Genomic DNA, 26,143 nt, shown 5'->3' on the forward strand with positions numbered 1-26,143 from the left:
AAAGAGAAGAATGAAGCAAAATTTGCATGTAACAGAGTTATTTAACTTGGGCCTGGTCAATCCTTAAAAATAAGATCAACCTAGGTACATCACACAGGGCAAGAACAAGTTTTGTGATGTGTGCAATGTACCAAAGTTGATTTAACCCCCACTGTAAATGCAGCTATGTCAGTGGAAGAATTCTTCCATCAACTTGATTATCACCTTTCAGAGAATGAACCACCTACATACACTGATGGAAAAACCTCCTCCCACCTAAATAGGAAGCTTGTACACTATAATGGCTATAGATACAGTCCCATAAGAGGAACTTCAGAAAGACTTAAACAAGATAAGTGAACAGACACCATGGTGGCAACTGAAATTCTATGTCTATAAATGCAAGTAATGAATATCAGAGCAAAAAAATTAAAAATTATTTATAAACCAAACGGGTCTAAATTAACAGTATCAGCTCACAGGTGAGGCCTCTGCATCACTGCAGACAGCTTAATGAACGCTTCTGGTTAGTGTGCAAATAAGTTAAAAAAGTGAAGAGGTATTACTGGCCCCGAACCCCTCTGTCCTGAATTTAATCTTATAACACTTTTTATATTAATCAATGTTGTGATAGCATCTGGAATACTGTATGCAGTACTGGTTATCCAGTCTCAAGGGTATTGCTGAACCAGAGGAGGTTCAGAGAAAAGTGAAGAAAATGATAAAGAGCCTGGAAAGACTCCCAGGGTAGGTCTAGACTACAGGGTTTTGTAGACAAAAGTGGCCTTTTGTCAACAAACCTATACCTGCGTCATCACTATCCCCACGTTCTGTCGACAGTAAGTCAACAGAACACAGCAGTTTTGTCGACAGCAGTAGACCTCATTTTACGAGGAAGAACACCTTTGTCAACAGAGATCTGTCAACAAAAGGTGTGTGTGGACACAGGCAGCCAGTTCTGTCGACAAAAAAGGCCCCCAGGAAGAAGCCCTGGTGGACACTCTAGCCTTTACAGGTACAGCACCTTTGTGGTTCCTGGCCGCAGCCTCTTAAAGGCACAGGCACGCGGCAGCTAGCCAGAGCACCCATGCCAACCATGTCCCAGCCTCAAGGCCCCCCTGGCCCTTCTTGGGACAGAGAGGAGGACCCACTCAGGGGCACCGAAAGGCAGGCACCAGCCTGGTCAGGGCCAGAAATCAAAAACCTCCTGAAACTCTGGTCCCAGGAAGAAGCCCTGCAGGCCCTGCAAACATGCCGCAGGAATGTGGACATTTATGAGCACTTGGCCCAGGGACTGGCCACCAAAGGGCATCACTTCTGCACCATGGCACAAGTCAGGGCCCGGGACCAGAGCTCCCGCTCTGGGGCAGCCCCCAAGACCTGCCCTTACCACGAGGAGTTGGAGCAGATCCCGGGCGGTGGGGAAGCCTAGACTCCACTGCATGTGGTGGAGTCCGGGTTACCCCACCACATTGTGGACCAACTTCTCCTGAGGTAGGAAGACCAGGCAGGAGAGGTGGGAGAGCTGCACCAGGGGGAGGAGGAGGAGGAGGAGGAGGAAGAGGAGGCAGCAGGGACCCAGACGCCAGAGGCCTCCCAGGCATCTATGGACATCGGGGAGGGAACATCAGGTGAGTGCTTTGAGGGGTCACTGCACACGGGTGGGTTGGCAGTATGGGGGGCCATCTAGCCCCATTGCCACTGTGGGGTCCCTGTGAGGCTTTCAGGCCGCTGCCTAACTCACACGGAGTGTCACGTCTAACACCCCTGAGTCTCCTGTCCAAAGCAGGGCCTCTGACAGCCACAGCATGTCCTCGGGGACAGCAGGGATGCACACAGACAGTGATTGTCTCCTCCTCTTTTCCTCCACAGCTGGATCTACCCAACAGGGGAGCACCACACCCGCCCCACCACCATCCCGGACCCATGGCACCCGCAGGCACTGGCGTGTGTACACGGACCTGCTGGGGGAGCATGTTGTGGCACTGCAGGACCTCAACAGGACCCTTCTGCACAGGACACAGGCCGAGGCCAAGTGGCACACCAGGCTGCTGGACGAGGTGGTCCAGCAGCACACTGACATCTGTGCCACAATGCGGGAGGTTTTCGCCTTGCCTTCCCCTGTCATGGGCACCGCTCCTCCTGCATGCCAGGCCCCTGCTCCCCCTGATCCTCTAGCCCCTCCAGCCTCCTTTTCTCCCCTCAGCTTCCCCTGCCCCCCCGCTCCCAAGTCTTCACAGGCCCAACAGCTGTCCCTTCCCTCCTGCTCAGGCCAGGACTAGGTCTCACTCCAGCAGATCCCAAGGCCATGGCGATGCCAGGATGCAGGAAAGTGGCAGGACCCTGTGATCAGGGAAGCAGTGGCCTACTTGAGCCCCCCTCTCCTCTCCAGGCTTTCAGTCCCCTACCACCACAGTTAAAGGTCATTTCAGTTATATAACAAAATCTTTATTTTTGAGTGAAAGATTTACCTTTACACATTTGAACAGTACACAGAATTTTTTTTAAACAGTTAGCACATTTTCTTTACTGATAGTGTTTCTAATAAAAAACCAATGTCTGTGTACAAAGAAAACGAGGCGTGTATGTATTCTTTATGGAAGTAGAATGAGGTTAGTGTAGGGACAGGTAGGGGTGGGCCAGGCCAACCGTCCCATGGGGGAGGCCCTGGGGAGAGTCGGTGGGCTCCTTCTGAGAATCTCTCCCTCAGGGCCTCTCGGATTTGGACACCAGCCTAGTGAGCCTGGTGGATGGCAGCCGTCCGGGGCTGCTGAAATGGCCTGTCCTCGCCATCAGTACCTGACCCCCACCCTGGCAGAAAGGCCTCCCCTTTCCTCTCCACCAGGTTATGGAGGGTGCAACATGTGGCCACCACTTCTGGGATGTTGCATTAGCCCATCTCCAGCTGTGTGAGGAGGCAACAGAACCTCCCTTTCAAACGGCTGTAGGTGCATTCCACCTGGATGTGAGCCTGGCTAAGATGCGTGTTGAAAAGCTCCTTGCTCGTATCCAGGTGGCCTGTGTAGGGCTTCATGAGCCACTGCTTCAGGGGGTAGGCCGCGCTGGCCACTATGCACACCAGCATCTGCACGTCCCCGAGCGCGAGGTGCCGCTGGGGAAAAATGTTCCTGCCTGCAACCTGTGGTACAGATAGGAGTTCCAGAATATGCGGGCATCATGTGCCCACTCCGACCACCCGACACAAATGTCCATAAAGTGTCCCCAGTGGTCGACCAGGGCCTGCAGTACCATCGAATAGTAGCCATTCCAGTTTATAAATTGGGCTGCTTGATGGGGTGGCACATGGATTGCGATGTGTGCCCCATCAAGGACTCCTCCGCGGTTCGGGAATCCAAGGGTGGCAAACTCGGCAATGATGTTGTCCACGTCCCCGAGACGGACGAGCCTCTTCAGCAGCTCCGCACTGATGGCCCTCACCACCTGCAGCACGAGACAAATAGACAGACAGAAACTAGGAAGTTAGGTTGGGGGAGGGGGACCCTCCCCCCTCCCAACCCATCCCTCCACTTGTCAGGATGTCCCCCTCCCTGCATCAGTGCAGGGGTGGCAGAGGAGCGGCCTCCAAGTGCCACTCCATTCCCCACTCACTCTTGCCCTTGCCTGGAAGTCCCCCTTCCTCAACCCACCCACTCAGCAGGGTCTGTCCCCTGACAGTGACTTACCTCCATCAAGACAGCCCCAATGGTAGACTTCCCCATGCCAAACTGGTGTCCCACGGAGACACCAGCTGTCGGGGATGGGCAGGTTCCACAAGGCTATTGCACTCCGCTTCTGTAGGAGGATGGCGGGCCCGCAGGTGTTCCAGAGCAGGGGCAAGCCAGGCGCACAGCTCCAGGAATGTGGCCTTCTGCATCCGGGAGTTGCAGAGCCAATGGTCATTGTCCCAGAACTGCATGACGACCCGGTCCCACCAGTCCAAACTCGTCTCATGCTTCCAAATCTGCCTGTCCCCTCCTCATCCCAGAGGAGGGTCTTCTTAGTGTGGTCCGGGTCCATATGGGGCAGGAGATTCATGACAGCGTCATGCAGGTGCAGCAGAAGCAGCACCCAGAGGCAGCTCAGGCTCCATGGCCCAAAACAGTGAAAATCAGGAAAAAAAAAAACCCAGAAATTAAACTGCTGTGGTGTCTGAGGAAGCAGGGCAACCAGAGCAAGAACTGCAGCAATTTTGCTTTCCCTCTAGGAGGTAGGCAAGCCAGAAGCAGGAGCAGAGCAACGGCTCTCCAGGGGGATCTCTTTAAGCACGCATCTCTGCAAAGGGCATTCAGCAGCACCTGGAAAGAGAGGCTGTCCCCATGTCCTGCCAGAAGCACTTCTGGGTGCCTTCTCTTTTCAACAGAGCATGCGGCAGTCTGGATGCTCTTTTTCAAAAAAGCAGATCGATTTGTCGAGCCGCATAATGTAATCTGGATACTCTTTTTCGACAGAGGCTGTGTCGACAGAAACTGTCAACAAAGCCTCTGTCGAAAAAGGCATGCAGTCTAGACATAGCCCCATACCAGTGGTCCCCAACCTTTAGAGGATCCCGTGTGCCCAGGGGCGGGGCCACTCGCGCGCCGGGCGCCCGGGGGGTGGGGCCACTCATGCGCCGGGCGTCCGGGGGCAGGGCTGCGTGTCCTGGGGCACGCCAGGGGCGGGGATGCCCTTGCACCCGGCGTCAGCATGTGGGCCGGGGCCGCTCTAGCGCCTTGTGCTGTGGGCCCGGGGCCAGCGCCGCCGCCTGAGCCGCATGCCGGGGGCCGGCACCGGCGCCCGCATGTGCCCCGGAGCTGGGGCCGCCCAAGCGCTGCGCACCAGGCGCGGTGCGTGTCACGCGCCTGGGGCCGGCGCCTCCAGTGCGCCGCGCGCCGGGGGCAGGGCCGGCTCAGGTTGTCGGCGGCCGCACACAAATGCCCCGGCGGGCGCCATGGCGCCCGCGGGCACTGCGTTGGGGACCACTGCCCCATACAAAGAGAATATACTGGAGGTCTTAACACTATAGTGCTAGCACAGCAAATTTTGGATTACGTCTGACAGACTTCCTTTGGAATTCTTTACAAGTTCATGACTACTAGTGTTAGCACAACTTGCAATCTTACTATATATTTTAGAAATTAGGGATGTGAACAGCTAGTCAACTATTCAATAAGCAAATGCTTATCAGATAGCTGACACACTAGTTGACTAGTCGCTTCCCTCCTGCTTGCTGCCTTTATCAGAAAGGGGAAGCAAGGGGGGGAGGGATTGGAAGGGGTACTTCAAAGCGGCAGCACCACTTGGAGCCTGGGGCAAGACCTGCACCCCCTCTTAAGCCCGCCCTCAGGCCAGAATCCTTCTCCGGCATCCATATCCCCCTCCTGGACCCAGCACCGTAGTCCCCTACCCTAGGTCACAACCAAACCCTCTGAATCTTCCTCCCCTCTGCCCCACGTCACAACTCCCCCCTCCCCAACCTTCCATCCCTGCTACACCTTTCCCCCAGGCAGACCCTGCACCCCAATCCTCTGCCCCAGATCACAACCTGCTCCTTCACCCAAACTCCCTCTCAGACCCCACACCCTCTCCTACACCCCAGTCCCTCACTCCAAGCTCCCATTTGTACCCAAACTCTATCCCAAATCCTACAGCCCCTCCATAGAAAAGTGCTGCTCTAGACCACTTACCAAAATCTTGGTGTGGCTCCCCATCAAAAATTATTGCTCACCCTTGAATTAAGAAAACTTTATTTTGCAATGCCTGCAGTGAAGCCTCCCCAGGAACAGGGCTGCCAGCCTCTGCCAGCCAAATTCCTGTGGAGGCAGCTTCCCTGCCACAGAGAAGCTCCCTCCTCAGGAGCTGGGTGGCCAGCCCTTGCCAGCTCCACTTCTAGGGAGGGGACTTCTCTGCCCTTGCCCTACTGGCTGCAGGGAGGAGGATTCACTGCCCTGCCTCAGCGAAGCCACCTCTCTGTGAGCTGGCTGAGTAACCAACACCATAAACCAATAAGCTTCAACTTATCGGTTAAATGATTAGTTAGTTACACTGTGACATCCCTATTCTGTATGTTCATCTGTAAGTCTGTTTGTTCAAGAACTCCTCCTGAGTGATAAGAGCTAGGACCTCCAAATTTGTGTGCAGCTTCCTCTTATCATAACTTAAAGCAAGGTCAGGATTTGATTGTGCCAGGATAGTGGGATATGCATCAAACACCATTGTTTCATACTGAATGGAAAGGGAGGGATGAGATAGCAAGGACAGTTATACTCACACTTGACCACAAGGGAGCAAAAGCCCCAGCAAACAGCTGTTGGCCAGCAGCACCCCCCACCACAGCCTGCCCAGGGCTCGTCCACTCCTGAAGAGCACTGGAGGACACCCTGCACAGCCTCCCCCCACTGGGGAGAAGCTGGAGGGTAGGGTTCACAGTTCTCCCCCTCCCCTTGGGATGAACCAGCAGGTGGCGTGTGTGGCCCCTGCGTCCTGGGACCGGCCCCAGGAAGAAGCAGTGGACACTCCCCTGCCCTGAATCTCCACCCGCTGCCCTGAGCTCATCTTCGCCCCAACCCTGACTTCTGCACACCCCTGAGTTTCCTACATACCCAAGCTCCTGTCCTAAGTCCTGCACACCCTATACCACCACACCCCTGTCCTGAAGGAACTAGGTAATGCTGGATAAGTCTTCTAGCACTAAAAATATAAGAGTTAATTCCAGCTTTAGTTCTAACGAAATATCCCAGTTTGATACCACCAAAGACACAAAGCTACATATTAATACCAACTCTGATCAATCATTCCATGTTGATAAGATACCCGCTATGACTGGGATTCTATAAAATGAGACAGACACGTTCTCCAATCAATTCACTGAAAAGGGATAACACCAGTATTGCTGATTACTATATACTGACCTGCTTACGGACACTAATCCTGAAGAGAGAAAGTACATTCTAAGGCTAAGATGATAGCTCATTCTCTAGGGTTCAGTCTATGAGACAGTCAAGTATGGTTATTAGAACCAACAGTAATGGTGAATTGTAAGACATACATGTCAACTCAAAGGGCCAGGGCCCAACAGGGTTGTGGATTCGCTTCAAGACAGAGTCGATTAGGGATAGTTGCTTTTATTAATCTCACTACGTCACTACTATTACAGGCTTAATACTGTCAGATGGTTACATGGCTACTGCAAAGTAATACGTCAATAAGCACAGGCAGTGCAACGCATAAAAGAGTAACAGGCACTTGGAAATGCTTATGCCCCTTCAATCTGCGGGGAGTCCCGTTCCAGTCACCTAGCACCTGGCTGCAGTGGACATGCTCCAGCTAGGGGGATCCAGGGCACCCTTTAAGGTCTAGGTCCCTGGTGAGACTCACAGAGGGGCAGGACTCCCAGATCTTATACTTTAGGGCTACGTCTAGACTGGCATGATTTTCCGCAAATGCTTTTAACGGAAAAGTTTTTCCGTTAAAAGCATTTGTGGACAAGAGCGTCTAGATTGGCACGGACGCTTTTGCGCAAAAGCACTTTTTGCGGAAAAGCGTCCGTGCCAATCTAGACGCGGTTTTGCGCAAGAAAGTCCCGATCACCATTTTCGCCATCGGGGCTTTTTTGCGCAAAACGGTTCTCAGTTGTCTACACTGGTCCTCTTGCGCAAAAGCATTTGCACAAGAGGGCTTTTTCCCGAATGGGAGAATCATTATATTTGCGGATGAACACTGACAATCTTACATTAGATCGTCAGTGTTCTTGCGCAAATTCAAAGCGGCCAGTGTAGACGCAGCCTAGCTGTTTACTGAGTGTATGTGTGTTGGCCTAATGCCACTCATGTTATTTATCCCATACTTGGCTCTCAACTAGCAAGCATAGGGAGTTGCAGCTGATGAAGGCCATCTGATAAAGAACACCTGGTATTTTTGCCAGCAGGGCTCATGGCTGGCCAAGAGGAATAAACATTTAACCCCTGCAGACCTACATATGGCTTTTTATGTGACAATACAACAGACACCTCTCCACGAGGAATCTGACGAAGACCAACAGCTGAATACATGCAGGCCATGATCAGGGATAGTGATCCAGAGTTATTAATACTCACCTTGGCAAGAGAGTCAGAATAATTACTCAAAAATTGACATACAAAACCTTTAAAAAAAATCTCAAAGAGGCCAAAACAAAACAGGTCTTGATGAAAAAAAGACAGGACTCAAATGATTTTCCCTTGAGTTCTATAGATAGGGTATTACAATTGTATATTATAATGCCAAGAAGTGCACTGCAAAATTAGCAAAGATGTGCTGAAAAAATCATTATTTTTGTATTAGTACAAATGGAAGTCTTATTGCATATGACATTTAATTGTATGGCTTTCTTTCATACCATAAAGTTAATATGTTAATATTAAAGTTAATATCATTTCATCTTATCTGCATGGCAACACAACAGCTCATGCTTTTAAGCACAATCATATGAAAGCTATATCAAAATATGCTTTTATTTGATATTTTTGAAACCACTAGAAGTGATACCATCAGCTACAGACAATATCACAGATACTCTTTAGCTCATGAATATGGAGTAAAAAAAATTTTTAAATACCTTTTCGCTCAAAACTTTCTTCTCTCACAAAGCAAACAAGAGCAAGGAATTTTGTCACTTCCTTTAAATAAAGGACAGTTGTATTGTTCAGTTTTATAATTGCTGTTGACTCTTTGTCATAAGGTGTGCCTGCACCATCTTCTTTGAGCCTAAATTTTAAAAAAATGTAGAAAGTCACTGAACAAATTTAAAATTATTTGTCTATCTAGAACCTCCCATCTAAATATCTCAAAATGCGATAATGAAAAATTGAGCTCCCCAGCTTTTCTGTGAGATAGATATTATCCTTTTTTACTAAATATAAAAAATTGAGACAGAGAGAGGTATTAAAGGACTCGTTTAAAGTCACATAGGAAGTCTGTGAGAGTTGGGAGCTGAACTTGGTTATCCTGCCACATACGTGAAGTATACCACACTTCTGTCCCATCTGCTATAGACTAATTTACCACAAGCTTGTTTGCATTTTTATTAATATACAACACTCTGATCTTAGTTCAAATAAAGAGTATGTAACAATTACTCTGTTCTGGCCTCATAATTCTGAGTTCAGTAACTTGATTTGGGCAGTGATTGCTGACTGATATTTCAGGTCAATGCATTAAATTTCCCACAATGCACCTACTTGTGCAAAAGTGTACCAAGAGGAGTGACTTCTTCCTGAGTCCGGCTGATAGCCAGCAAATACCTGTGATAAACATTGTAATTTGACAGCAGAAGTGTAAATGCTCATGGCAATTTTATTAATCTAAATGGGTAATGCACCTCAGTCTCATGAACTATTTGCATCTTGGAGCAGCAAGTTCAAGAGTCTATATTCTGTAGATATGCATTTCCTTTTACATGTGTCTTCAATTCATTATGGGTACGTCTACACTTGCTCCCTAGTTCCAACTAGGCATGCAAACGTAGGCGACCGAAATTGCTAATGAAGCGGGGATTTAAATATCCCACGCTTCATTAGCATGATTTCGCTGGCACGTTACTCCACTCAACAGCTGTTTCGAAAGTGAAAGTGCGCATCCGGATGCGTTAGTTTGAACCAAATCCCTTGTTTGAACTAGTGAGCAAGTGTAGACGTACCCTATATGGCCTCTTGGTTTGGATTTAGGGAAAGGTCAAACGTCCATCAGAGCAGCTTCTCTACAGTTTAATGTCTATCACTACTCTTCTCCCTCTCCCCTATATCTGTACACTAATCCTAATCAGTTAAAAAAAGCTTTATACTTAAGTCTTACTTTATGTCTCTAAACTACACTACATCTCAGTAAAATGACAAATAGAGATTTGTAACTGGTCACAAATGCTAACACAGTTATTTAAAGAGTGCATGGTAGAGTCACATTTTTTGAACACATATGTAAGGTGCCATGCCCACTAGTGGTGCACAAGTAATACATTAGATCTGTTTATTTATGACGTCCAGAGCAGCTGCTTTTTCCTTAAAATATAGTGTCCCTAATTATTGTATGTATTTGCAAGGCACAGGCTTTTGTAAGATTAGTGAAGCATCTGACTTTGTGCAATCTGAAGTAAAATATAAGTTTAGGGGCTAGCCTCCCCTAAGGGGTATTCCACCACTACCTATGATAGCTATACCACAAACCTCCCCTACAATAGTCTTTTGATGATCCCACAGCATTCTTTTGGGTCAGGACCCCCATGGTTATAACACCATGAAATTTCAGATGTAAATATCGGAAACCCATGAAATTGATTATTTTAAAAATCCTATAACCATGAAATTGATCAAAATGGACTCTGAATTTAGTAAGGCCCTAGCTATTATCATAGCAATTTAAAGCCTCCATGGGATTAAATGTATTTGTGATACCTTAGGTGATTTCCCATTTACTTCCTCATACAGTATTGTATTACCTGTAAATCTGCAATGTTTTACAATCATTCCAAGTTATAGGTCATTCTGGTTTTAGTTACTATATAATACAGTGGTCACCAACCAGTAGATCTTGGAGCCTCTGACAGGTGATCCTGACTGGTTTGGCCAAGAGGCTATGAATTGCAGGCACTTCAACTGCCCTTAACCCCAATGTTGCTCATCTCCTGCCCTTTGGCTTGGAGTTGCCCCTCCCCCGGGAGCCTCCTGCTTCCTGTGCTGGGCACGGGAGGGAGAGGAAGAGTGCGGACGTCAAGGTGCCCCCTCTCCCAACCTGTATCCTTTCTACACAGAGCGGAGAGGGGACACAACATGACTTGGAGGGAGTTTGCTGGCTGCTTTAGAGAGTGGTCCGGGGCCAGGGGAGGTGTGAGCCTGCCTTAGCCCCACTGCACCACCACCCAGGAGCCACCAGCAGTGCCCAACTGGGGCCCACATCCAAACTCCTACCCCAGTCATGAACCCCCTCCTTCACCCCAAGCCCTTGCCCTAACCCCAAGCACCCCTGTATCCAAACACTGTCCCAAAGCCTGCACCTAGAACTCCTTCTACATCCCAACTGCCTGCCCCAAGAGTAGCTCAGACCCCCGTCACACTCCAGATCCCTTAACCCAAGACCAGAGCTTGCATCCCAACCCTCTGCCCCAGCCTGATGAAAGTGAGTGAGGATGGGCTAAAGAGGGAGGATGGAGTGAGCAGAGGTAGGGCCTTGGAGAAGGGACACAAAGGAGGTGGGGCCAGGGTATTTATATTTGAGGCAGATCTTGTATTGCACTTAAATTCAAAAAGTGGTCTTGTGCTCAAAAAGGTTGGAGACCCCTGATATAATATAATCTGTCTGAGTGGTTGCCAACCTGGGGTCTGCAGACCCCTGGTGGTCCATGACTGTATTGCAGGAGGTTTATGGAATGTTTAAAAGTAAGGATCTGGCCAATCCTTACTTTTCTTTCCTTTTTTTTTTCTCCCCCAGGGAAAAGGGGCTGTGAAATTTTAACAGACTGAAAAGGAGTCAGTATGCTCGAAAAGGTTGGACCACTGCTCTAGCTTAATAAGGTGGCTAAAAAAGATTAACAAGCATGGTTTACAACAATCTACTTACCCATAGATGCAAGAAATATCAATAACCACATCTATCATATCACAGCAGAGCTCATAAGTTTGCATATCCACTGGAGTACTGTCTGTTGCAATATAGATTTTACTGACCACATCAAACAGAAATGCTTTCTCAATCCCAGAATTCTACAAACAAAAGAAAAATCTTCTTTAAAGGAACACTCTTCAAATAAAACCAAATCTTGTATATCCCACCCCACCCCACAGACAACAATTACAAGTGAAAATGAATATACAATCATTTTTCAACATACATTAAAGCAGTTCCACATTTATAAGAGGGTAATGCCCAGAGGGGGTCCCTCCCACAGTCAAAATCGCATTGTGTTGGTCTGTACAAACACCAAAGGAGAGACCACATCAACCTAAGTATTTATAGTTCAATCCTCTTTAACACTAAATGTGGGGAAACAGAAAAGAAAAAAGAATGATAAATGCCGCTTCTCTAAATTGCAGAAAGCATAATAACTAGTTAAAAATGATTAGTCCTGTGGCACCTTGGAGACTAACAAATTATATATATATATATATATAAAGAGAGAGAGAGAGAGAGACAGACAGACAGTATCATGAGCTTTCGTGGGCAAAACCCACTTCTTCAGATGATCCTGACCTTCTTAGAGACCATATATATATATATATGGTCTCTAAGAAGCGACAGGACTACATTTGTTCTGGTTGGCTATGACAGAAAGCAAAATGAGAGACAAGAAAGAGGTAGGAGGAGCTAAGTGCAGGGCGGCAGGGGGAAGAGAATTGACACACTGGGATGGAATAGCAAAAACCATAGTTCCCTTCTCAAAGAGATGTTCAGAATACAACCATGAAGATTGTGAAGTCATTTAGATTTCCCTCCTCATTTTGGTTCCTCAGAACATCTTTTCAGATCAGGAAACAGATGGACCAGAGGTCTGACAGTAAATTTTTAGGTTCCAGATTATGTTGTTCATCGTAACAGCCATGATAGCGATGTTAATGCTGGTGTGGTGACAGCCCTGCTCCCATCTCCCTGATATAATGATTAAGATTTTGTCTACACTGAGGATTTGCCTTCTTTTCAGCACTTGGAGGCCAGGTATGAGTTATGAGCTGCACTAGTGCAAACTCCTAGTTTAGATAAGCTGATGTAAGCCATGATTTGTGTCAGTGCAGCTTATCTACGTTTCATGCAGAAGTATGCTGCAGAGCTAACAGTAGCTCTGACTGTTTATAATAAGGATTTGCACCAGTGGCTGAAACAAAAGGCAAATTCTCAGTGGAGATCATGCCAAAATCTCCAAGTGCTCCCCAGAAAAGAAACATCCAGAAGGACTAGCAACTTTTCCAAACTTGCCAATCAAAGCGAGTTTCAAATCAGTAGCACCCATAAACAGATCATCATCTTACAATGGGTCTGAACTGTTACAGTGATTCCGTAATTTTATCATAAGACTTGAAAATCTCTAATAAACAGTTTTCATAATTCAAGCAAACTCAATTAACAATCATTTCACTCATGATCGTTTTCTTTCAAAAGAACTATTTAACAAACATATATAAGATTAAAATGACCTTCCTGCCTCCTTTCACCCATTTCCAGGAATTAAGGGATTTCAGGTCAGGGTACGGTTTAGTACAATAGCTCATGACATTTTAAGCATCTTAATTTTACAGGACCTCTAATACATCCATCAACACAAAGGAAACTAATACTGGGAATTCCTACCAGTAACAATAGGTATCATGGGACAGAATTTATTTCAGTGGTAAAACCTACTCTGAAGATTGTTCTTAATAACATCATCTAGTAACGAATGATTGAAGTTTAAAAATTATACACTTTGGATAATTCCTCAAAACATAAGAAAAAAAATATTCAGTTGTCATATCTGACCTAAATTAAAACAAAATTCATTTTGACACAAAAATTCCTTGTGTATTTCAGAAGATGTCAAAATTCATTTCAAAATTCAGCTTTTACAAAAAGTTACAAAACACAAGATTTTAATTTTAATGAATATTATTTTAATCTTCTGCAATGTCTGAAACTCAAATATTGTAGTTTCATTCATGAGCTGCAGATGAAGCTGACTAGAAAATTTCTATAAACAAGAATGAAAATGACTAATCTATTATGTATTTCCAAAGTGTGAGAAATAAGAGTAAATGCAAAACAGATATTGTTAATTCTTCAGAGTTTTATAATCTATCAGGGCATAATCAACATAGTTCAGAATATATGACTTATGAAAAAGCATGTTTCTAAATCTCAGTATACTACTAGTGGAGAAAAGAAAGGAGTGATGAGAGAAAAATTCAAAAGGAAAGAAGAAATTGCTCAGATAAAATTAGGGACAGTAAAAAAGGGTACACTTACAAATATACTAAGAAAGAAGTCTGAAAATATGAAAAGAGAAGGATCAATATCACTACATATTATTTCTTAGTCAGGTAAGGGGTCAATATCCTAAAATATTTCAGTAATAACAGCAGTAAATGCATAGCTTATCAGCATTCTGTTACTTTTTTTGGAAAGTATATAAAGAATTACTGTAATATCATTAGATCAATCTTTTCCTCCTTGAAAAAAACTGCCAGTACAGGCAGTCCCTGACTTACGCGGATCCGACTTATGATTGCTACCTGCGAGCTCCGGGGCGAGAAAGCCACGTTCGTAAGCTGCTCTGGTGCCCCTGGTCTGCTGGAGACCATCTCCAGCAGACCAGGGGCACCGGGCGGGTTCCCGCGCTTCTGAGGCTGTGCCAGAGCAAAGCCTCAGAAGCGTGGGAACCCGCCGCTGCTGCCGCTTCAGTCCGGGTGCCTGTGGTCTGCTGGGGACGGTCCCCAGCAGACCACAGACACCCGGACTGAAGCGGCAGCAGCAGTGGTTCCCCGCGCTTCTGAGGCTTTGCCAGAACCGCTGCGGCTCTGCTCCCGGTGTCCCTGGTCTGCTGGGGGGGGGGGGGGCGCGGCTAGTGTGCCCCCCCCCCAGCAGACCAGGCTTTTGTTTTGGACCCTGGAGCAGAGCAGCTGGGGCGCTTCCGATTGGTCCTGCAGCGCCGCTCTGGGCACTACTGGACCAACCCGGCAGCACCCCAGCTGCTCTGCCCCAGGTCCTGATTCAGCCGCTGCTGGTCAGTTTCAGCAGTGGCTGAATCAGGACGCCTGGGGCAGAGCAGCTGGGGTGCTGCTGGGTTGGTCCAGTAGCGCCGAGGAGCGGTGCTACTGGAGCAACCCAGCAGAACCCCAGCTGTTCTGCCCCAGGCGTCCCCAAGTCAGCCGCTGCTGAAACTGACCAGCGCTGACTACAGGAAGCCCGAGGCAGAGTTGCTCTGCCCCAGGCTTCCTGGAATCAGCGCTGATCAGTTTCAGCAGCAGCTGACTTGGGGAAGCTTGGGGTTCTTAAGTTGAATCTGTATGTAAGTCAGAACTGGCAGTCAGTTTCAGCAGCGGCTGAATCTGGACGCCAGTTCCGACTTACATACAGATTCAACTTAAGAACAAACCTACAGTCCCTATCTTGTACGTAACCCGGGGACTGCCTGTACAGTAGCAGACTTTGAGGGAATTGTGCCTTATGTACCATTTTGCTTTTTTTAAAAAGTCAGTCAAGTTTTTTCATCTCAAAAAACAAAACAAAACAAAAAAAGACCGAACCATACACATTAAAAATAAACATATTAAACAAATTTCAAAAAGTGATGATATTCAAGTAGGAAAATATAGGAGGAAGAGGTAATATCCAGCTGAACAGGATTTAAAAGAGGTGAAGGTAGGGTGAATCGATTTAAACTTAAGGTGATTAAAATCACTGGTTTAATCTATTGTAGAGAAACTTAATTTTAAAATCAAGTTTAGTCTTTTTACCTTTCAAGTTTCCTAACAAAAACTTTACTTTTAACAGCAGGTGTTAGAGCCAACAACGTAACTGTCTGATGTATTTTAAAGTGAAAGAAATCCTACCCACCAAGCTAAATCTTTGGCTTGGTAACATATACATTTCCTTAAGCAGACATCTGGTTTAACAAAATTAATTCTTCTAAAAATGGAGAATATTTACTTTTCAATGTCATAGATATTAGTTACAATTTTGAAAAGTGCCTATATGGCTGTTAAGGGTCTAAATACCACTGATTTCCACTGACATTTAGGCTTTGCTGGACTTGGGCTGCAGAGCTGTTTCATTACTTTGTAGAATTCTGCGTTTCAGTTGGAGCTGAGCTCTGGGACACTTCCACCTCACAGGTTCCTAGGATTGCTAGGTTTTTGCCCGGACAGCTTGTTTTTTCTGGCCCCTGTCCGGTAAAAAAAAAAACCCAGAAAATACCGGACATGTAAAATGTCCAACATTTTCTGTTTCTCTCGGACATAAGGCTGGCGTGGGGAAGCGAGGAGTATGGGAATTCTTAAAGGCACAGCCAACTTTGGTCTCCTGGGTTTGTTGGGGGGGGGGGGGGGCTTTGCCCTCGTTTGGGATTTTTGGTGAAAGCATCTAGCAAGCCTACAGGTTCCTACAGCCTACACTCCAGCTCAAACCCAGATGTCCACACAGCAGTAAAATACCCCACAGCCCAACTCCTATGAACCTGAGTTGGCAGGTACAGGCCAGCCATGGATTTCTCAATGCCCTGCATATATATCCCAATTCACTTCTGGAAATTACACTTAGGTGCTTGATAATTTTACTCATTTTATTCTTCAGCATACAGTACATATATATAGTACAGGTAAGTTAGACTATGAAAGTGAAACCAAACCACTGAACTTGCCGTGTTAGAAATTCATGTTTTATCTCTGTGATTTTACATTCAACGAAGTATTCAGTGCACTGCTTGAAAGTTAAAAAAAGAATATGCCAGCACATTCCCATCACATGAAGGATTATACTATTTAAAACCTAGGTATTATTGTTACTTCCTCCCAAATGTTTAGGATGCCATACAACAAACAGAGGCAAATACCTGTTCCGACTCCTTGTTCCACTGAATGGAAATTTCCATTGACTTCAATGGCAGCAGACTCAGGATCTAAGCATCCACAAGAAATTTGGGACACAATCCTTAATAACTGTTTATAATTTAGATTGTATTAAAATCTAAAAGATGCTAAGTGTTTTCCATGTAGGGGAAGACATACTCCATGCTCCCAAATGCCCACCATGCATTATGCCTGGTAATAGTCCCATTGTCTTCAATGGGACTACTTGCAGGGATTATGTCCAGTAGCAAATGTTTGCAGTAATTGCTCCTTAGAATGCTCTGGGAGTGAGATTTTCCCATGAGTTCTCAATATAGCTGAGTAATTCAAAATGAATTATTTCTTATTAATATAGCCTCTTTCTACTTGCTGAATATCTGCAAGCAAAAACCAAAACAAATCACCATTTCCTCGATAATCAAATGTGTATGATATATTTATTTTCTCTATGGATTGATTAAAGATACTAATTGCTGAAATTCAAGCAGTGTTTCTTAATTGTGTTGGGAGCATAGTTCCCACTAAGGTGCTCGGCCACGCATAAAAAATTATTTTCCTGCCAACCTCCTCTGAAGAGTTGCGTAGTAGCACTCGTGCAGCAGGTGGCTGTTCCAGTGGACGAGGCTGGCTGAGATGGCATGCTGAGGGAGCCGCTGGGCGAGGGAGGGTATGTGCCAAGGCCACGTGGCAGGCAGGGAGGCCTGCTGCAGTGGCCACAGCTGACACATGGCAGGGGGGAGGCCTGTTCTAGCAGCTGGGGCTGGGAACGGGACCTACCGCATGGTGTGGGGGAGAAGTGTCTGCTCTGGCGGCCAGGAACGGGACATGCTACATGGCCGGGGGGTGGAGGGGAGGTGGGGTCTGCTCCAGCGGTTGGGAATGGGACATGCTACATGGTGGGGAAGGGGAGAGGGTTCTGCTCCAGTGTCCAAGAAAGTTTATGTTAATAAAGTGGGTGCCATGGGGCACACATCCAAACCAGCACACATGACCTCTAGATTGGTGCACAAGCCAAAACTCACTCCGCTCATGGTTGGAAAATCTTAGAGGGAACTTTGGTTGAGAAAACTAACATTCATGATGTTTAGGTAACCAAGAAACAGAAATAAATTGTGTATCTAGCCTCAAAGAGAACAAGCAATATCAGAAATCATTCATGTTTTCATGCAGCTGTATTTAGGATTTTTATTCAATAAGTGTATTTTCCTTATTTACTTTTCCTTACTTACTTTTTCCACACCTATCAAGATTTTATAGACCTCTATCACATCCCCCCTTGTCGTTTCTTTCCCAATCTGAAAAGTCCTAGTCTTATAAATCTCTCCTCAGACAGTAGCTGTTCCATACTCCTAATAATTTTCGTCATCCTTTTCTGAATGTTCTCCAAATTCAATATATCTTTTTCTGAAGTGAGGGGACAACATCAGCACACAATAGTAAAGATGTGGGAAAGTTTTCTACTATATATTTGAGAGACTTTGTCTGTTTGTTCAAGAACTCCTCCTAAATGGTAAGAGCTAGGACCACCTATGTCAGTATACAGCTTCCTCTTATAATTTAAACCATGTTTAGGATTTGGCCATGTCAGGAAAATGGGATGTGCCTGGAATGTGATTGCTTCTCATAAAACATAAGAAAATAAGAATGGCCATACTGGGTCAGACCAACGGTCCATCTGGCCCAGTATACTGTCTGCCGACAGAGGGAGGGAACACAACAGGTAATCCTCTCGTGATCCCTCCCCTGTCAACCATTTCCAAAACCCTACAGAAAAGAGACAGACTCACCAGGCAGGTGAAAGCAGCTGGCTGGAGGCACCATCCTTGCCCACCCCATCTGACACTGCCAGCTCCAAGCCTCCCACTCCCGAAGCAGTTTTTTAGGGAGGGTGGAGGCACAGAAGCTTCCCACAGACACACACACCAATCCATACAGGAACATTGCTGGCAGTTCCTCTTTGTCAGGCATGAAGGGGAAATTGCACTGTTTGCTGCATTCCTCGCTCAGGCTGTGGAGCACAAGGGGTAAATGAATCTGGAACTGTCCCCGCCCAGGGCTCAAAATTGACACAACTGAATAAATGGAGAAAGAATATTCAGGGTGGACTCAGGGCAAGCATGCAGAGTGGCACCCCCAGCTGTGTCCATGACTCGCTGGGGCCACAGGCGGTGGCATCTTCCCCCCAGGAATGGCACTCAAACCAGAACTGCCTCACAGCTGCTACTGCTAGGGGACAGGTGGTCCTTCCAAGGTTCCTACCCATCCTAACCTGAACTTGTCCCAGCCAGTGGACATGCACCCCTCCCACAGATGTGCCTGCTGGAGCTGCAGCAGCCAAAGAAAGGTACTTCTCACCTGGGCCCAAGCTGCTGCGGTGAGAGAGGGCTGGAGTTGTCTTCTCTCACCACAGCAGTCTGCATACCAAACCCCTCATCTGCAGTCCCACCCCAGAGCAATGATTTCAATTAAGAATGTACATTTTCAGTTTATTTAAAAAAAAAAAACTGAGTTAAGGACCCGAGCAACACCGGGTAAATCTAGTGGATTTATAAAGAGGGAATAAGATAGAAAATATCTTATTATGTATCCCTTTTTTAATGATTCCCAACATTCTGTTTGCTTTTTGGACTGTTGCTACACATTGAGTAGATGTTTTCAGAAATCTATCCACAGCGAGTCCAAGATCTCTCTCTAGAGTAGTAACAGTTAATTTAGACCCTATCATTTTATATGTACAGTGGAATTATGTTCTCCAATGTGCATTAATCAACACTGAAATTCATCTGCCATTTTGAGGTCCAATCACTTAGGTTTTTGGCATCCTTTTGAAGCTGTTTGCAGTCCTGGCCCATGCCACTTCCCACAGTTCCTGTTGATCATGAATGGTGAACTGTGGCCAACAGAAGCTATAAGCGCCCATAGCTGTAATCACAGAGATAAATAAAGCATCTGATGGCCTGCTAGCAGTGAACCATGGCAAACTGCAACCAGGCAGCAGGTCATTTATTGCTCACCCCTCCAACAGAGAAATGGGAGCCATAAAGACAAAACAATAGAAAAGTGAGGATTTCACAACTACAACTTCTTGATAAGTGATTTCTTGCCAGGTAGAATGTCATCGTACAAAGCTTTCTTTAATCATCTTAAGAGCTGTTTCTTTATATCTGTGGTGTCAAACATGCTATCTACTGGCTGGATGAGTGTGGCTAGTTCACTATAGCAGTAGCCACTATAGTGGCTACTGCTTCAGAACTGGTTGGACACCACGGCTTTAAATGGTGATAACAGGTACAATTCGGACAGTATTTCCTTCTTAACAGCCACTATTATACTGTTTTAATGCCATGTAGATGGAATCGGAGGACGTGACTTTCTGCTTCTTAGCTCATGGCTTGCTGCTCTCCAAAATGGCTGTAGACAAAGGCCTCAGTTCTTAAAATATTAAAAGGACTTTTACTTACAGAAGCGTAGTGCTGTTGATGTGCTTTGGCCTTTGCCTGAGACAAAGTCTGACAATCAGTATTTGTTGGTAGCCATAATTTACTTTGCAAAGTGGCCTGAACTTCCAGTAAGGAACAAAGATGCTGTGATTGCAATACAGATTCTACTGAATGAATTCTTCACCAGCTCTGGTGTTGTGAATTAGTTACACATGGATCAAGGGAGAAATTTTGAATCTGTGGTGTTTCAATAAAGTTTCTGAGATTCTAAGGAACCACAAAACTCTCACCACCACAGCACACCCAAAACCTGATGAGATATTGTAAAGGTTCAATTGGATTCTGTGTGGGGGAGGTGTTTCAGCTGGCTACCTTTGTAGATCAGCACGAAAAGTGACTAAGTAATCAAAAGGAAGGGGATATGCTATTCATAGAACAGCTGTCAAGGAGAATACCCCAGCATTTCTCACATTTGGGCATGATCTGGTAGAGAGTTTATTACAAGGAACAAAGGAATTTGTCCCCATTTGGGCTATATAAAAACCTTACAATCCCAAACTGAAAAAGTTCACATATTTTCTAGAACAAAATAGAGGATACCCTCTGATAAATTGAAAAGGCTCAGTGTCATATGGGGAAATTTTTAAAAGAGGATTTCTTGTCTGAGTCCATAATCCTAGGAGAAAGAAGATTATGAGTATTAACATGGTTAAATCTTGGGAGGGACCGTAAGAACATAAGAACAGCCATAGTGGGCTAGACCAAAGGTCTATCTAGACTAGTATCCTATCTTTTCACAGAGGCCAATGCCAGGTGCCCCAGAGGGAATGAACAGAACAGGTAAAAATCAAGTGATCCATCTATTGTCACTCATCCTCAGCACTGACAAACAAAGGCTAGGGATACCCTCCCTTCCCATTGCTGGACCTATCCTCCATTAATTTATTTGGTTCTTTTTTGAACTCTGTTAAAGTTGTGGCCTTCACATCATTTGGAAGGGATGTTAAATCTAATTATATTATGGTCACTACAGCCCATCTCGACTTACGACCACCTCCATTTACTACCATCCATACTTATGACCAAAGCGGTTGTAAATGAGGTCCCCGAGTTATGAACGCGATCTGCACTTACGAACAGCGCGGTCGCCATGTAACTCAATGGGATCTGAGTTACAAACACTTCGAGTTACAACCAAGTGTTTGGTCTGTAACTTGTTGGTAACTCGGGGACCGGCTGTATTACCAAATGGACCAGATCCTGTGCTCCATTTAGAACTAAACCAAGAATTGCTTCTCCTCTTGTGGGTTCTAAGACTAGCTGCTCCAAAAAGCAGTTATTTAACAAGCCTCTTAGTTTTGTGAGCTGATTACCTCTACCCAGGAGTAAATATTTGATTTCCCATATTGAAGCTAAGATAGTTCTAAGCCATCACACTAATAGTTTGTTCATATGTTATAGAGTCACTAGGTACATAGGACAAGAGATAGGCAGTTGTAAGTCACTGACTTGCTCTGTGTTTACAAGTTGGACAAGCCTCATTGGCAAGGTATGCCCTGCACAACATGGGCACAAGATGGTTACTCATGAGCACTAGCTCCTGCCTGGCCTCCTACGTGTAAATGTGTAATTGGTGAAAAATTCCGTGGTTACACATTTACAAAAATAAACTATTGCTAACATCCCTAGTTCTAACAGGAATTAATCCAGAGAAGACATCTAGTCTATGTTATGCAGCAGGTGAGACTAGATGATCATAATGATCCCTTCTGGACTTATAATTTATGAAAATGTCAAGTACTATTTAAAAACAAACAAACAGAAGCCATATCACAGAGACCTAAATCACATTCAAACCAATGTCTAAACAAATGAGAGATGGCTCATTCTAAGTACTATCTAACCTTGAAAAATAAGTTGATGATCTCGAAATATTTTCAGTTTAGAAAAAATACAGTTATATTTTTTCTGTAAATCTTTCAGGCGAATGGGCCCAAATCCTACATGAAGTAGAAACTCTTAGCCTCTATTGACCTTACTTAAAACTTGGTGTGCACAGCATCTCTCAAAAAGTCACTCACCAAATTTTAGGATTGAATTGTTAGAGAACAAATCACAAGTTTTCTTCTACCCAATCACTTTTATGAAAAATTCTGGCAAGTACACATAAGTACTTACTGAGATAAAGATGTTAAGGAGGTTTTCCAGCGTTGGGAGCTGTGGAATCAGTTTCTGTACCACTTTGCTAAAGGCTTCAAATATAGAATGATCATATATGCTTGTCAGATAAAAGCTGGAAAAAATGTCACCATATTTTCCTTTTAGCCATGTAAGAGGAACATTCTGAGTCTGTCATAATGAGCATGTAAAATATTTTAAAAAACAAAGTACTTAAAGTTATGTATTTTCCCCTTGTAATAAGAAGTTGCATAATATTTCTCAAACAATTCTTTAACAAACTGAAGCCAATAATTAGAACAATTGCATCTATTTTCATGGCTATACAGCATGACAATACACATGAAACCATAGATATAGCAAAGCTGTGCTACATATGGAATTTAATGATGTAGCTCCTATTTCAATATTCTCTGAAAAGCATTTTCAGTTAACCAGAAGAGCAATATTACATAGCTGTTATGTACTGTATTGCTTTACATCTTGAAAATAGCAGGGATCAAATTAACAATGCAAAGATGTCACCAAAGTGGTTAGCTACTCTATGATTAGCATGTTTGTGAAGCACTATGACCATTATGATGGCATTTTTTACTTCACAACAAATCTCAAGAATGGCACTGAAGTTTCTAATGTCCCATAGTTCCTAGTTTGTTATTTCCAATTATTTGCAAAAATAATCTGCTTTTTCTACAGACTGAGTAATCTAGTCAAAGGAATTACCTTTTACCTTACTAGTCATATCTAATAAATTCTTGTTGTCTCTATTTCAATATATTTAGAAAGTGAAAACTATCAGATAAGCTGCTCAGGTTTCTAGCTTTAGCATTAAACATTGCTTTTACTCTTTCCCAGCAGACGCCCTGCACAGTTGCTTCTCTCACCTGAGGTGAATCTTCTCCAATCCAGCATCTGCAAGGTCATCATTTGCCCTCTGGTGAATGTCTCTTTGGGTTTCAATCTTGTGATCATCAGATAAACCATCCACTTTATGAATAAAGATTTCAAAGTTGATGTCTGGATTCACTTTATAAGCTCTGGTCACAGTGAGATGCAACCTAGCCAAGGCCTCCATATAATCATCCTAATAACGGAAATATAAAACCCAAAACCCTATGACAAACAGTTACAAGTCAAAAAGCTAAGTTTTATATGATACTAGTGGATACTTCTACATTCAAAATTCCTTTACTTTAAACTTCTGAGATTATCTATTATCTGCACAGAAGTCCAATTGCCACTAGTACATGCAAGGAACCAGAGACCTTTAAAGCAGACTAGTTGTTTTTTGCATTTAAAAGAAAAACTAAAACTAGGTTTTGAGCCTTTATTTGCAAAAGCAAAAAAAAAAAAAAAGGTTAAAAATAACCAATTCTGTCAACTTAATTGTAATTAGTGGTTAAAGTTTTCAAAAGCACTTAGGTCCCATTAAAAGACAACAAAACGTAGGCTCTTAGCCCATGGTGTCCAACATGCTAGCAACTAGCCACATGTGGCTATTTGGCTTGAACAACATGGCTATTTGGCTGGTTGAGTGTGGCAAGTTCGCTACAGCAGTAGCCACTATAGTGACTACTGCTTCAGAACTGGCTGGACACACAGCTCTAAGTCCTATTGAAAAGAAATTTGACTGTCTCTGTTTGATATTCCATTTGTCTACAGCTGGAGGAGAAAAAAGACTAACATATACCCTGAAAAACACCCTTATACTTTTCTCTTTACCTGAGAATCTATGACAAATATCAGTGCTCCAGTTCCTCTGAAAATCATCTCATAATCAAAGGTAGGGTCAAAGAAGTCAATTTGCCCAGGAAAGTCCCATATCTGAAAGTTAACAAAGGAGCTGTTGGAAACATCCTCTCTGCAGATCTTGTTAGTGCTCTCCAAGAAAAGGGTTTCATTTGGAGACATTTTGTGAAAGACAACTTTCTGAATGGACGACTTTCCACTTCTTCTCAGTCCCATGAGTAGGATTCTTGGCTTAACTTCAGTACTGAAGGGGTCACTGAAATCCAGAACTGAATAAACCACACAATAAGAAGGGATAAATTACAATAGTAGTATTCATATTAAATATAATATTATATGCACCTTCTATTTACTTACATTTTACAATGTTAATTACACAACTTTATTTTACCTACATTTTACATCTGCATCTGGACTACAACTGTCAGTTTCAGAAAGTAAAAGAAAGATATTAAAAAATAAGATTTTATTCCCCATTTTCAACTACAGTTTGAGAACCTAAGATTTCTCATCTGAAAGAAGATGAAGAGTATGCAGGGCAATATATCTGGGGTAAGAGCTATTTTGTAGCATCAAACATACATGTTCACACAAAAACAAACTCTTCATACCTCCCACAACCTAAAAATATCTAGGTCTAATCTTCATTATAAGAAGATACATATTTTTGCAGGTATGTGTTTGTGGAGTAATAGAAATAACATTCAGCATAATAAATTCCAGCATCCAGTTAGGGACTGTACACCCTTACATACCACCACTCCCCTGCTGTTGCTTCACTATTTATCTTACTGCTCACTGATGCACTCTATGTAGCATGAATGCTCAGCAGCTCTATAATGAGAATTTGGTATGTTACTATTACACTGTAATTGTCACCAGAACAGAGGCCATAGATCATACCTATCAGTGCTGACAATTTTGGACTTGATATCACAAATCTTCATGTGCAGAACTCCGACTGAAGAAATCTCAGCTCTGATGAACAGTTGGGACGTGAACAGGTAATCAGTTAACTAGTTACCCAATAAGCCTCACTCTTAATGGGTGAGGCTTACTGGGTAACAGTAACCGTTACCCGGGAGCAGCCCTGTGAGGTTGCTGGCTCCCAACCTGCACAGGCTAAGAGTTGGAAGCCTGAGGTGGGGGGCATGGAATCAGTTGGGGAGGGGAGTTGTTGGCTCCCAGTCCATGAACCGACTGTCGCATCTGCCCAGCGACAGCCTACTGACTGCTGGGAGCTGGCTGCACTCCCCTCATCTCCCCTGATGCTTCTGTCCAGCCCACGAGCCTGCATGGGTTAGGAGCCAGCAGGTTTCACCCTCCATTCCTCATGAGGCTGCCGTGGGCGCTGGGAGCTGAGCTGTCCCTGCCCCTGGTACAGGCGCCCCTCTGCCCACCCTGTTTAATCAGTTAATGTTTAACTGGTTAATTAATTAAATGGGATTTTACATCCCTAATACACAGCAGGGCATGAGGAGGAATCAGATGTATGTTGCATATGCCCAGCAGGGTCATATATTTTTCCACAGTGTAAACTGATAACGTACTTTGTAGTACTGGGATGAAATTTTTTTTTAAAGTATCCACACATTGATATAATGGCAGATACTAGCTTGAAGCCTTACAAGTCACAGAAAGATCACCAATTTTCTACAGTAAAGCTGCAACACAGCAACCTTTCAGACTTTCGCTCTACCTGTATCAGCTGCTTTAGAGTATAGGACCTTAAGAATAGATAGTTCTTTTAATTTTTTAAAAATAATCTAAATGGATTTATCTGCACTTGATGACAACACATAATTTGCATTCTTTAGGGTAACTTTCACCTAAAGAGTGCAAACTATGTGTTGTCATCATCAAGTCTATATACTCTTCCAGAAATTGAATGTGTTACTTGAAGTACACTGCAGGCATATAAAAAAAAGTACAAAATATGTATCTTGTGTTAATTACTCAGGTGGTATACCAGGGAACTAGTATCTTGTCTGTATTGTTACAGAACATCACACTGGCACCACCTACTGGCTCAAAAGTAACTAGAGTAGGCAGCGACTGATTGTGATAAAGATTAGGGATGCAGAATCCTGTTTTATTAGTTAACCAGTCAAACATTAAGATTAACCTGTTAACTGATTGAACAGTGGCAGACAGGGGAGAGGAGAGGGGGGATTCCAGCCCTACTAGGCTGGAGCACCCCACCCCCACCACAGATGGGCTGGAACGGCCTCTGTGCCATGGGCTGGGGCTGCTCCAGAC

General features: G+C 44.6%; 1 protein-coding gene and 1 long non-coding RNA gene across 4 annotated transcripts in view; one reads left to right on the forward strand and one right to left on the reverse strand.

Moving 5' to 3' along the window:
* The window catches only part of LOC142827835 (uncharacterized), a 35,264-nt gene extending 12,156 nt beyond the window's left edge, over positions 1–23,108 (forward strand). Inside the window, exons 2-3 of the long non-coding RNA XR_012902600.1 lie at positions 11,416–11,471; positions 22,991–23,108. This is a non-coding gene — a long non-coding RNA (uncharacterized LOC142827835). The remainder of the gene's footprint in view (positions 1–11,415; positions 11,472–22,990) is intronic.
* The window catches only part of RRAGD (Ras related GTP binding D), a 39,683-nt gene that overhangs the window by 3,938 nt on the left and 9,602 nt on the right, over positions 1–26,143 (reverse strand). The window contains exons 2-7 of one of the 3 annotated variants that reach the window (XM_006133300.4): positions 23,858–24,153; positions 23,020–23,219; positions 22,136–22,250; positions 16,502–16,567; positions 11,545–11,687; positions 8,552–8,700 (exon numbers count right to left, since the gene is read on the reverse strand). In XM_006133300.4, coding sequence (XP_006133362.2) covers positions 8,552–8,700; positions 11,545–11,687; positions 16,502–16,567; positions 22,136–22,250; positions 23,020–23,219; positions 23,858–24,153 — 969 coding nt within the window. The remainder of the gene's footprint in view (positions 1–8,551; positions 8,701–11,544; positions 11,688–16,501; positions 16,568–22,135; positions 22,251–23,019; positions 23,220–23,857; positions 24,154–26,143) is intronic. The other 2 variants (XM_075923886.1, XM_075923885.1) reach the window with 2 other exon arrangements.

The sequence above is a fragment of the Pelodiscus sinensis genome, chromosome 3 (genome assembly GCF_049634645.1).
Source record: "Pelodiscus sinensis isolate JC-2024 chromosome 3, ASM4963464v1, whole genome shotgun sequence".
Lineage (NCBI taxonomy): Eukaryota > Metazoa > Chordata > Testudines > Trionychidae > Pelodiscus > Pelodiscus sinensis.